This window comes from Mytilus galloprovincialis, chromosome 10 (genome assembly GCF_965363235.1).
Source record: "Mytilus galloprovincialis chromosome 10, xbMytGall1.hap1.1, whole genome shotgun sequence".
Taxonomy (NCBI): domain Eukaryota; kingdom Metazoa; phylum Mollusca; class Bivalvia; order Mytilida; family Mytilidae; genus Mytilus; species Mytilus galloprovincialis.
Genome location: NC_134847.1, coordinates 89535267 through 89549429, shown reverse-complemented (window position 1 = coordinate 89549429; position 14163 = coordinate 89535267). Strand labels below are relative to the sequence as shown.

General features: G+C 31.1%; 1 protein-coding gene across 8 annotated transcripts in view; it reads left to right on the top strand.

Annotated features, from left to right (window-relative positions):
- The window catches only part of LOC143048726 (SH3 domain-containing kinase-binding protein 1-like), a 39397-nt gene extending 26142 nt beyond the window's left edge, over positions 1 to 13255 (top strand). The window contains exons 9-16 of one of the 8 annotated variants that reach the window (XM_076222579.1): positions 588 to 641; positions 3082 to 3214; positions 3694 to 3885; positions 5555 to 5661; positions 6414 to 6440; positions 8744 to 8770; positions 11177 to 11537; positions 12379 to 13255. In XM_076222579.1, coding sequence (XP_076078694.1) covers positions 588 to 641; positions 3082 to 3214; positions 3694 to 3885; positions 5555 to 5661; positions 6414 to 6440; positions 8744 to 8770; positions 11177 to 11537; positions 12379 to 12641 — 1164 coding nt within the window. In that variant the 3' untranslated portion in view covers positions 12642 to 13255. Of the gene's footprint in view, positions 1 to 587; positions 642 to 3081; positions 3215 to 3693; positions 3886 to 5554; positions 5662 to 6413; positions 6441 to 8277; positions 8311 to 8743; positions 8771 to 11176; positions 11538 to 12378 lie in introns of all 8 variants that reach the window. The other 7 variants (XM_076222578.1, XM_076222582.1, XM_076222584.1 and 4 more) reach the window with 7 other exon arrangements.
- The last annotated feature ends 908 nt before the right edge of the window (positions 13256 to 14163 follow it).

Below are 14163 nucleotides of genomic sequence, written 5' to 3'. Positions count from 1 at the left end.
ACATTAGCCATTTAGAAAACATAAATTGTCTACCTTTCACATTAGTATGACTATTTAAAAATAAAATATCAATGTCAGGCATTTTTCTCTTTCTATAGCCTTTTGAATCTTAAACTGATATTAGCTTAAACAAAATCTGTAGAAAGCTAAAGGTACAAAGAACTTTAAAAGCTCTTGTATTTATGATTGGGAATATATGTTTTGGATGATTGTTTATTCATGAAGGGAAACACAGCAGATTTACTGTACAAGCAACTTCAATGCTTTATTTCATAAACCCAACATAAAACCAAAAAAACTTATTTGAAATAGATTACACAACTCATTTGAAGATTTGCTGAAAAAAAGTCCTCATGTATGCAGTGAAGCCAACAAAGTAAAACTTGCAGTCAAAAAGTAAAAGGGTAAAAAATATTAAAGGTCAATTGAACTAAATATTTATTAAACAAAAGAAGTTAGAATGAAGATATTCCTGCCAAAAATTACAAAACTTCAGCCTAGTCCTAACAAGCTTCAATTGTGTGAAAGTTTGGCACTGCTCTGGAGAGTTTTATAAATATTTTGCATGTAACATTTTGATATTTCAGTTTGGTACTGACAAAGTTTTAAGACCGAAGTTTCTTCCCAAAAGTGAACCACAAGTATGTTATGTTTGTTGTCACCCTAATCATAGCATGCTCTGTAATAGATGTTGTTGGCTTAGTTTGTATGGTCCTGGGTCATGGTACTAACAAAATCTACAATGCACTTTATACTATTCTTGAAAAAGCTCCAGGTGATATTACACAAGCATGTTAAAAAACAGAGAAGAAGATTGAAAATCAGTTTAAATGGAGTATTACATTTAAACTGTGGACTGATAAACATATTATATTACCGTTATGGTATAGCCTAGCTTGCCGCAGATACATGTAGTGTACCAGCATACTATGGAAGGTTTGAGGTTAGAGTGGTAGCTACCCAAGGAATAAGATGATATATTAATTCTGACTTAAGAGGTATAGCTGGTACAGCTGCTTTGATAAACACAAGATTAGCTATTTTAAGAGAAGGTGTAACGTATTATTAATTCTATTAATTTTGCACATTTAAAAATTTACTACTACCAATGACTACAAAGTTGCTTTAGTCTTTTCATTTTCATGTCCTCAGGGATAACAGATTTATAGACCTACTCCAGTATTATTGAAGATTACGTCCATAAGTAATGTCCAATGTTTACTGGAATAAATATCCAATGAAAATTAAAAGACCATTGGAGTAGGTCTGTCTAAGTCAAGTAAATAGCAAAAGACTTGAAATCAGGACAATAAAAGATTGGGAGTAGGCAACTATTTTTTTAGGGGTAGGTAAGGATAGGGCAAACAAAAAAATCTTTTTTATGGCTTTTATATTTTTATATTAAGGCATCTAGTGCTCGTACCTGGTTTTATATGTCTGAATCACTGTTCTTTGTCCAGTACCCTTCTATTATACACAATGGGATAAACTCTCTCTACACTTAAAAGTTATATTTAGTTTTCAAAAGTTTGCTTATAAATTTTGGCCTTTTTAGTATCCATCATGATTTTCCTTTAGCTTTGGTTGTGTATTTACTATTTACATATTATAAATGAGATTCTTAAGGTCCCAGTAATTATTGATTTCACTGAGCTAATGCATGAAGGAAGTAATTGATGAAAATAAAGAAAATAGTATTTTCCCAATTATTTTCATGTCCTTATTTATTATAATTCATTACAGATTTTTGTTTTCTAATAAATTCTTTATGTAAGAGGTGGTATGTACATATTCCAACATATACAGACCTAAACCCTTTAAGTTCTGTTTGTTGTCAACTTAACCATGTGAAAACAAACAAAACATGCCCTGTTTCCATTTTCAATTCTATACATATTTTACTTTGAAACTTTGCACACTAATTTCTCCCAAGGTTTATAACATAAAAGTGTAAGTATTAGATGCTTGTTAGTTTCCTGTGTGTGTACATAGTTCAGAATTGGAGGAAGTGCTTATTTCCCAGTACTTAATTCTATCTGTTCGTATTATCAGTCCATGCTTCCTCCATGCTGTGTAAAACTTTCATACGTAATAAATTTAATTATCTTCATCTTGACGGGTGAATCTCACAAAATGATCTTCAATGATTTAAAATCGATTATTACTTAATAAACCTATACTTGACCTTTGCCCTGTGTAGTGGGTTTCCATATTGTTTAATGCAGATATATATGTATTCCCTGTGAGGGTCATATTACAATGACTAAGAAAGTAAGTCTGATATTTCATTACTTTTTATTACAGAACAGCAAGAGATATTTAGTTTAAACCTAACCATCCATGTCTTGTTATATGGATCAGATCTATATAACTCTTCACTTTTACTATAATTATACATTCAAATTTTGAAATTTTTCTATTTTCAAATCTTTTTCCTGACCACAAGAAATATGTCCTTATTCAACATGTTAAATATTTTTAAAATCTATAAGAATGAAAATAATGTTAAATCTTGTCAATTTGTATTAATACTATCAGTGAAATTGATGAATTTTTCATTCTGTTCTCTAACATAAATTTGCCTTAACCAAATATCATGAAACTTATGATTACTTCAAAACACAGATCAAATTTGAATTTTAGTGGCATCACTTTTACTGTTTGCCCCATCACAATAGCTGAAATTTTTATTTCCGTTCTCTAACTTAAGTTTGCCTCATGGAAATGTTATGAAACTTATGGACAATGCTTATATTACCACAAACCTCAGATGAAGTACAAATTTGGGTAGCGTCACTTTAACAGTTCTTGAGTTATGTGCCTTAATAATGTTATATGTAAGGTAAAGCTGGGGCATCATCTGCATGATCTGTGTCTCATTGACCAATTCCCCATCCAATTAATTTTATATGTTTAGAATTCATAAAATCACATTCATCATAAGCTCAGTGATATGAATAAAGGTAGGTATTTCTGTTATCAAGGCTCTGATGAAGGATTATATTACTGTTCATTAGTGAAGACAAGGGGAACAAGACTTTACAGTCTCTACAATATAGTTTATCTTTGATTTATTTTCAGCCACGTCCAAAGAAGCCTCCACCCCCTACCACAACCCCATCATTAGCTCAGGCGAGTGTAAAATTACCTGAGAAAACAGCTGCTCCAGAGGCACCTCATCACACAGACAAACATGTTAAAAAAGAGAAAGAAGGTAGGTTTTATGGTCTTTTAGCACAAATAGTTTGCACTTTTTTGTAGTGAATTAATGATTGAAATATTTGAACATATAATTTATAAGTTGTTCAGTTACAGCTAGGATTGTAAATTTATTAAAGTTTGACTACATCTTTGCATAATACTTTCTACACTTTTGGTATAAGACCAATGTTAGCCCTTTTCTGAGAAACCATTCATATGCCAGTTGCAATTGATTTTAATATCTTTCAATCTTTGAACTTGACCGAGAAATAAACAAGATATATGTACATGTCTATTGAAATATACATTTCAAGTAAAATGTTGTAAAATATCAAAAATATATTGTTGTAAATTAAAAAGAATGATACAATTGATTAAATTTAAGCCTGTTAAAGATCCTAATATATTTTCCACACACTAGTACTACACTTAGTTGTTTATACTAACAAGTTATTAACATTATAGATTCATACTAATGAGTTGACTTTGTAGATTTACCAAGCGTTGAAAAATCTGCACCTCCGGCATTACCCAGCAAGAAACCTTCTGTACCTCCACCACTGCTCCGTAAACCAGCAAAACCAGACCCCCCACGACCCACATCACAAACAGAGCACAAGCTACCACCCCCCACAATAACAAAGGAGGAACCAACTAAAGATACAGAGGAGAAAAAACACACAGGTTATTCATCATCAGTATTTGTAACATTTACTTCCCTTGAGTCATAGATGTAGAGTTACTTCCCCTTTTATAAACATATTGTAGTTCCTCACTGTAGCATTTGGGTGCAATCAACAATTTTTTTCTATGACGTCATATTTTGAGGGACCATGTATAAGTGACCCTTAGTGGTGGACTGATTAATAAAGATTCTTGTATAAAACTAGATATCACTGGAATCAGAATGTTCTCTAGTTTATAATGGAATAAAAAAAAAGTGTACTTTTAATAGTATAAAAAAGTTTTATCCAGAGAAACTGGGAAAAACATTGCCTAATTTAAGCTTAAAAAACCTGAAATCAGGTCATGTGCACACCCCTGAAGACATGATACCTGCACATTTTTCATATTCAAAATGAATGAATTTCATAGATTTTTACCTGGTCTTTCAAAAAATTCATGCTTCAGGGTACGTTCGCCTGCTCCGAAAAGAGCTACAGTGGCTGCAAATAAGTTTTCAATTAACACTGCCAAAAAAACAGACTGTTTACAGTGATGTCTCCCCTCAAAACATGTATATTTAATCTATTTTTTTAAATCATTTTAATCATTCAACCTGCTTTAAGGTGGTACCTAACACTACAGGGAGATAACTCTGTAAAGTTAACTAAACGTTTTAATTACGTTGTGTTGGAAAAGGAATATTAAGCTTCTCAATGATCAAAATTGGTGTTTGTCAAACTGCTATGTAACCAGTGTAATTTTTCTGACAAAACGGTTGGTTCAAAATTTTTGAAATTTTTATATTTTTGTTAAAGGATCAAAGTAAATAATTTGACAAACTTTTAGGAAAATTAAACGAGCCAAATTAATTTTAGTGAAAGTGTTGGGTACCACCTTAATTGAAGTTAATTAACATATCTTTACAACCAATTACAAAAAACATGATACTTTTTCACCGATTATGTTGATAAAAAGGGACTTCCCTCCATGTCTATTTTTAGTTGGGGAATAACCCCTAGTTTTTTATACGAAACTGTTTATAGCACCCATTGCTGACTGAATTTGGGGAAAAAAACCTTATACATTTTATAAGGATTACACCAGGAACACTCCTAATAATGTAAAAAAAAAAAAAGACAAATTTTTAAAAGAATAATGTCCTATAAAAGACAATTGAAATATATCTTTGTCATGAATTATTTTTTTTACCACTTTTCAGATAGTTTTTTCTTTGCAGTTATAGTGTGCCTGCTAAAACCAACTACACAAGTAACCATAACACTTTTTTATATAGATAATATCGATGTTAACATTTTTCTTTAGATTTTCACTGATTACTTATTAAAAAAAGAATGCACTTTTTTTTTATTTTGTCAGCCTTAAAATCTTGATAAAAACTAAATATGAAAGACATTGCAACTAGATGTGCACAACAACAACCTTGTACTTTATAAAGATTCTTAAATTCTAAATAAAGATTTATTTTGTACTTTACTTCAATTTGAATCTGATAGTTCAGTTTAGGAAGCATGCAATCCTTGAGTATCCTTATGTAATGTATAAACATTTTATTGTAAAGGATGCTTGGAGTATGTATGAAATTTTCTGTAAAAAAAAGTACTTCTCCCCTTTAGTTCAGGAAATGTTACAAAAATGAAAAAGGACGATCAAATTATTTCTATTTCAGGTCAATTTGATGAAATACAGGCCTCGTCTGATAAACTTACACATCTGACAGCGAGTCGACCAAAAGGTCCTTCTAAACGACCTCCATCACAAGTCTTTAACCATACGGTATGTATAACTAAAAACAAAAAGTCTCTCAAAACAATTGCTTTTTGTGGTGTTTTTTTTTAGTTTCCTATCATTTGACAAAGGTTTAATTTGTAGATTTCCCTGGACTAAATAAAAAAAAATTCAAATCATTTCATAACTTTCTAGTTGTATTATTTATAAAAGTCTTATAGCTAAATCAAAAGTATATTGAAAACTTCTTCCCGAGACATTCTATAGGTTTTTATGTTTATTTTTTTTCTGTTGAGTGTTATAGCTGTTTAATTTTTATGTCATTATGTGTCCTAGATTTACAAGTCAATAAATACCTAGGTGTACTTGATTATACAATCATATTTTTACATTTTATATATAGATATAAGCTGACATTAGGGATTATGCATTTATACTTTACACATAAATACTTAAGTTTAAACATAAGTTTTAGTGAATGTTCTTGCTAACTTGTCTGTGTTTATAGTAAACAAATAGGTTTTATTTTGCTTTTGTTTGCTTTTAATGAATTACCCTAAAATGCATTGAATTATCTTGACTGCACAAATCTCATACTAGCCCTATTGCTTTGGACATTAAACATTTGCAGTTGACATTTATCATGGTATGAAACATCATCTGTCGAATCGTGTAATCTCTTGACCAATCATTTACTGTTTCCATGAAAGACATATACATAATGTAATCATACAATTACCTAGTGTGATCATTATACATACATCGTATCATCATGTGACAATACATTGTTCTATTTATAGTCTCAGGGAATTACCAAGACTGTCAAGGTATATAGCTCATGCTACTTACTTCTATTACTAGACTATTCCATTCAAACACAGTCACTCTTAAATCATATATATCTAATAAAATACATTTATCCATACATAATTTAGTGAGACACCTTTCTGATCAAGTGAAATGTAATTTGTGTGATTTTAATAGATTGCATTACAATAGTGTAATTGACCTTTTCAACATACATTCACTAGCAAATTAGGTTCAAATTTTATGAATATGCATGAAATATTTGCCACTGTACATTATGCCAACAATTATTTATCAATCTTATAAGAATGTAATGTTTGAGAAAAGATAACATAATTTGTAAATGTAAATATTCCATGTTTAGAGTACCTACTCTAGTCTCTGGACAATACATGTTTGAATGGAATATAGTCTTTTGAGTTCTTTTCTCTCACTTGGAAATAAAATCACTTTAGAATGTTAGTATTTTTCTGTTTTAATAGAAAATTCTTTTAAAACTTTATCAAGATAAGACTAGGATGCAAATAAAGAATTTGGAATAATAAAAATGTAAAATTAAGAATAATTTTTAAAGCAGATTTAGGATTACGGTTATTAAGGCCCAGTCCCACTAGACCACGATCGCACCACGCACACTGCGTTCTTAAATTTATTCAGATTGTGATGGGGTCATGGTATGAGCGGCATGAAAATGTAAATTTTCGTTGTTTTCACGATGATACTACGTCCTCTTTACGCTTCTAAAACAATCCCGCTACGATTAAAACACTTTCTCAGGCTTCTACTATGACCTGATTTCGTCACAACCACACCATAATTGTTTTGAACATGTTCAAAGTTGGCCACGCTCACCACTATCTTGAAGACCCCACCACGGCTGTGATCAACCTGACTGTGATCTACACGATTGCACTCAAGTTTTAATTTTTTTCACAGATTGTAGTGTGATCATTGCCTAGTGGGACTGAGGTATTACCCACGTTAATATAAATTCAGCTGCACAGTAAAAGAAAGCCTACCCAGTTAAAAAAAAACTTGTTTACTTGTGTTAAAAAAAAAATGTGTAAGTAATGTGAATCATTTATATACTATCAAAATTCCTGTGTGAATTGTTTTATACCATAGGCCGATCCAGGCTTGGAGCCCCTTTTGTGGGAAAAATTTGGTTGATTATATAGGGCACCACTGAAGCCCTTTATGAAAAGTTCTGAATCCTCCACTGTACACTAGTCATTTTGGAGCCCTTTTATATAGCTTGCTGTTCTGTGTGAGCCAAGGCTCCATGTTAAAGGTCTTACTTTGACCTATATAAATTGTATGCCCCACCTATGATAGTAGAGGGGCATTATGTTTTCTGGTCTGTGGGTCAGTTCGTTCATCTGTCCAATCGTTTGTCCCGCTTCAGGTTAAAGTTTTTAGTCAAGGTAGTTTTTGATGAAGTTGAAGTCCAATCAACTTGAAACTTAGTACACATGTTCCCTATGATATTATCTTTCTAATTTTAATGCCAAATTAGAAATTTTATCCCAATTTCACAGTCCACTGAACATAGAATTTAGAAAATAATAGTGCAAGTGGGGTATCTGTGTACTTGGGACACATTCTTGTTATAAATTGTGACTTGGCACTCATACCACATCTTCTTATTTATATTTTCACTGCCTTAAAAATAAACCATCAGATACCCATGTTTCATATTTCAAATCATACTTTAAAGTACCAACCTAGTCATCATGGCCACAATTCACTAGCCCATCACCTCACTAATGTTACCTGTTTAAATCAACAACCCTTGGTAGCAAGAGCTCACTTGTTTACAAAACCACACATTTCAATGGATTTATGGGTATTTTATAGCACACTGACATTGAAACAAATGTTGAAAGCGAGGTAATTTTTCACCTAGATAGAACTTTTAACAAAATGATACTAATATTTTCAATTCCATGTTCAACCTATTGAGAATATATATCAGTCTGATTGCTATTTTGTCTGAAACTAAGATACAAATTTCTAGGAATGTGATAACACCTGACATAAAATCTGATCTATGTGAACCTGATTAACAATGAACCTTTAACATTTATAATTCTACTAGACCTTCTTGGCAGTACAGGAAAATTGTAGCAAATGAAATAATTTCTTTAAGGTGACACCATTCTATGCAGTGTAGATTAAAAGTATTGTCAACTTAATACAATCTTTTCTATTATGTTTATAAAATCCTGAAAAATAGATAATTTGGAATTTTATGAACTAAATAGTTATAAGCTGTAAAAGTTTTTATCTACAACCTGTAACTATGTTTCTTGACTAACTTTAGGGGAGTAAAGTTTTCCGTACTATCACGGTGAGAATGCAGCTAGCCTTAGCTTCTCTTCTATCTTTAGATCTGCTATGACATTTTAGCTTTTGTTTTCTATCTGTTCAATAAGCAGATAATCATTATCATCAATAAATGGCAGGGCAACACTGTAGATTTTAGAGTACAGTTTTATTTAAAGTTGTAGATTGTAAGTTTTATTGTGACATTTAGTAATATTACAAATTTCAATCATGACAAGGAAGTATGATCTGCTTTAAGAAAGAAATTTTATTATCAAAATACCATGACTATTGAAAATAATGAATATTAGGGAGGTTTATTAACCCTTTCCTCCATAATGACGCCTTTTGACGCCTGTGTAGTACCTCAGTTGAAATGCTTTGACTACAAAATTTCTGCATCAGACTTAAAAAAAATTGTATCCAATATAAAAAGGATATTCATGAGAATCATTTGACTTGAATTTCATTGATAAAATATTGGTTTTCACAATGCATTAACACTTAAAAACTGATGATTTTTTTTTTAACTGAAAAAAATCCTATGTGAATCAAGTATATTAAAAAAAAATCCATGGAGGAAAGGGTTAACAATGGTTTCATATACATGTGTATCCTTTAATTTTAATGTGTTATAACATGTGTGGGGTGAGAAAACAGGGGGAAGGTTATTCAAACACCAAAAAAAGAGTCTTATTCAAAAAGGTGAACTGTATTAAAAATTCAAAAGGGAACAGTTTGTAGGTTTTTGTCGAGCCTTCGACTTTAGTTGAAAAAGCGAGACTAAGCGATCCTACATTCCGTCAGCGGCGTCAGCCACAAATATTCACTCTGTGGTTAAAGTTTTTGAAACTTTAATAACCTTCTTAAACTTTACTGGATATCTACTAAACTTGGGCAGAAGCTTGTTTATGATCATTTGATAGTATCTAGAAGTAAATTTTGTAAAAATAAAATTCCATTTTTTCCGTATTTTACTTATAAATGGACTTAGTTTTTTCTGCAAGGAAACATTACATTCACTCTGTGGTTAAAGTTTTTAGAATTTTAATAACTTTCTTAAACTATCCTGGGTTTGTACCAAACTTGGACAGAAGCTTGTTTATGATCATAAGATAGTATCCAGAAGTAAATTTTGTAAGAAAATAAATCCATTTTTTCCGTATTTTACTTTTAAATGGACTTAGATTTTCTTCCAGTTAACATTACATACAGTCTGCAGTTAAAGTTTTTAAAACATTATTAGATTCATAAACTATCCTGGATTTTTACCAAACTTGGACAGAAGCTTCTTACAATCAAAATATAGTATCAAGAGGAATATTTTTATTAATTTTTTTCCTCATTTTTATTGAGCCTGCAATTTACAGTAAAAGTAGGGGAGACACTGGGTTCTGCAGAACCCTTAAATTGTTTTTAGGTTATTTAATAATTGAAAACTTTTTAAGTGGATATTGTCTTTATGTTTACTATTAGCCAGGTAATCATTTGCACTGATAGATTTTACAGCACAGATAATATACAGATTTTAACTAACACACACACAATCTTTACAGATTTAATATCTGCTAGTATGGCTTAAACAGAGTTTTCATTTAATGTGAATTCATTTAATATCTTGGAATTAGGTAAAATTCATATTCCTGGATATTTTATTTTGTTGTTTTGCTTAAGTCTGCATATAAGTCTATAGAAAATATATAATTCGTTGAACATTTAAATTCTTGCTTCACATTTACGTACCAAATCCACAAAAATTGATATCCAATGAATGATAATGAATCCACATTAGAGATAAGATTTAGCTAGAAGTGCAAAAATATTGGTAATAAGTAACTATTATAGTCTATTAAAAGAAGATATGGGCAAAATTTTAGGTAACATAGCAACAGGGATTATTGAAAATGACCATGCAAGATTAGAAGAGATCATGGGGAAAAGATAAAAAACCTTTAAACATTACATAGAAAACTAAACATTGACCAACTGGAATCCCAACATAAACAATGGGTCAACTCAAATATTGTGAACCCCGTGAAAAAAAAGTGGGTAAACTCAAATATCATGAAAGTTCTTTTGTGTGAATATCTATTGGTGGGTCATCATACGGTCATGGCCAGTTATATACCATCATTCAGCCATGGCTGGAATGTCTCTTGTTTAACCATAATCAATAATTGTAGAAACTATTGGTTAATGTAAATTGTCTAACCAATACTAGAACAAAATGCTGCTCTTTTCAAGTAAAAAAAACAGGTTACATTCTGTGGCATCAACTTATTAATTTTAAACTTGATATTAAATCAAATTTACTTAATAGTCGGAACAAGGGTTGCATGAAAGAAAAATGTATCACAGTACAAGTAAAAAGACTATAAAATAATGATGATTATGTATATTTGAGTATTGACTAAAGTATTCTATTAAACAGGAGGAAGAAAGAAATGGTGATGTTAAGGATACTCATTGGTTGAAGGAGGATAAAACTCTACATTCCAAGTCTCATGTTAAAGATACAGACATCCATAAAGGAGGGCCAAGTCATTCAGATATACATAAAGGAGGACCAAGTCATTCAGATATACATAAAGGAGGGCCAAGTCACACAGATATCCATAAAGATAGGCCAAGTCACACAGATATCCACAAAGATAGGCCAAGTCACACGGATATCCATAAAGATAGGCCAAGTTATTCACAACCAACAGATAACCATAAAGGAGGACCAAGTCTTCCCCCAACACGACCTCCTGAACCAAGCCCAGCAGTCACAGCGACAGTACCTGCAGCAGGTTAGAAATATATAAACTTGAAGTCATAAGTTACCAATCTTTCATTGTAAATATAAAACTATTTTGTTTGCCCTTTTTATCTTGGAGACCACATCGAAAGCAGTTCAAGTAACCACTCAACTACGTCCATCTGTCCAATTTTGGATAGGAAACTTTCATCAACTTTGAAAATTGTTTTCCAGAAATACCAAAAGTGTATACGAGTCATCTACCTTAGTAAATAGCTATTCAGAGAATTAAATGAACAGCCAAAGAATTTTCTGTTTTGAAATATCCATTCTCTTTAATTTTTATGCCCCACCTACGATAGTAGAGGGGCATTATGTTTTCTGGTCTGTGCGTCCGTTCGTCTGTCTGTTCGTTCGTCCATCTGTCTGTCCGTTCGTTCGTCCGTCCGTCTGTCCCGCTTCAGGTTTAAGTTTTTGGTCAAGGTAGTTTTTGATGAAGTTGAAGTCCATTCAACTTGAAACTTAGTATACATGTTCCCTTTGATAAGATCATTCTAATTTTAATACCAAATTAGAGAATTTATTCCAATTTCACGGTCCACTAAACATAGAAAATGATAGTGCGAGTGGGGCATCCGTGTACTGTGGACACATTCTTGTTTTTACTGACTTTCCAAAGTTTAAAATGAGAAGTTTTCTTAACTCAAAAATATATGTAGATAGAAATAAAAAGATGTGGAATGAGTGCCTATTTGAAAATTTGTCTTGTGGGAAAAGGTTATTAAGCTATAGTATTATTGTGCAACATAATTGTTTTCAAAACTTTCTTAGTGAAAGTGGAACATTGTCACAGTATATAATTTAATTCAGTAAAATGTGTATTTATTTTGCAGCTCTCACAAGTCTTCACACAGCCATAGAGGATCTTAAGAAAGAAATACATAACCTCAAATTAAACACAGTATCAAAAACAGCATTTGAAGAACTTAAACATGATAACGAAAAAATACGACATGAATTAGACTCACTTAAAGCTAGCAGTAATAGAAAGCTGAGAGACCTTATTAACGAAGTGGATGAAGAAAAGAAGATTCGACTCAGTACTCAAGTGGAAATAGAACGCATTAAGAAATTAGTCAATGAATCGCATGTGTAGCTGTAGATACATTATCATTATTATCTTAGTAACTGGTCAGTTCAAGGTCGTCTCTTGTTAAACCAGCTGGTACAGTCTGATTCATCTGTCCAGCAAGGTCGTCCTCTGTTCAGTGGAAGTCCTCTGACCTCTAGAACTTTACATGGTAGAACACAAGCGTTGGTAAAAAAGTTCACAAGAAAAGCATTTACGAGGAATATAACCTTTTGACCACTAGATCACTTTCTGAGCAAGCATACATATTATTTTGAAAGAATATAAGTGAATTGATGGAACCTCAACTAAAATGACAATTTTTTTCCTATGAATTAAATTTTTTATCACCAACTTGCAACTGGAAGGCATTCATTGATTGGCAGGGGTGAGACTATGTTTAAATGGGATTTTGAACTCTGGTAAAGCTCTGTTATTCCCTGATGAATTCCTATTAAATATCAACATTAAAGACTTTCTATTTGCCCCATCATAATATTTTGCCGGTGCAACTGTTTTGACTTCTAGAAACATCTGAAACAAACATATAACATCTAAACCATCATATTTCATATACTGCGTTAAGCACAAAAATATATAATAATTCTCTTGTTCTATGTGCCATTTATTTGTATGTTAAATTAAGAGATTTATCTCATTCAAACTTCCAAATTCACAAGGTTTTATATATCATTGCACCATATTCACTTTCTATCAATTTGCCATGAAGAAGACTTTTGGACTGACCAGTTTAATGTCAGCTATACATATCTATGTTTAATTTATTACTGTAGTGAAGGCAGTATATGGTTCTCAATATTTATAGCATGCAGTAGATCAAATTAATTATTCATAGATTTTTCTTATATGGTATTTTTTATTTGCTATGCATTAGTGAAGATCATTAGATTTTCAAGTTTACCAGTAGCTATTTTCTTTGTCATTTTTTTTACATTTTTTTATGAAATTTATATATAGAATATAAAAGTTGTTGAAAGTATTAAAATTTTTATGTATTTTTATCTTAAAAATAGATCTTTAATACACATAAATTAGAAAAACTAAGGATATCCCAAAGGTTTTAAGTTGATCTGAAAGGTATAAATATCTGTTGAACAAGTGACACTGATCTGCTCACTTGAATAACAAATTTTTATTGCAAATTTATAAGTAAAATTTTTTTTTTTTTTTTTTACAATAAATGAACGGAAGTATAATAGCTTAACTCTTCATTCACTGTTAATCAAGACCTTTACAATTAACTCTGCCCTTTAAAAAACAGAAAGTTTGCTACTGTTTCAATTACTGGGAAAATTTTTATTAAATTAATAATACAGGTGCTCTTTTCAAAAATAATCTTTCTACAAAAAATTACATTATTTATACTGAAAGGTTCAAATTTGATTGCAGACTTGTATAGGCATTCAATGCATTGATAAAATATGTATTATCTAGGCAATTTTTTTAGTTCTTTTTTTACAAAAAAAAATCCCAATACTTCAGATGCATTCAAATGTTAACAGTATAAGACATTCCTTGTTGTGAACAG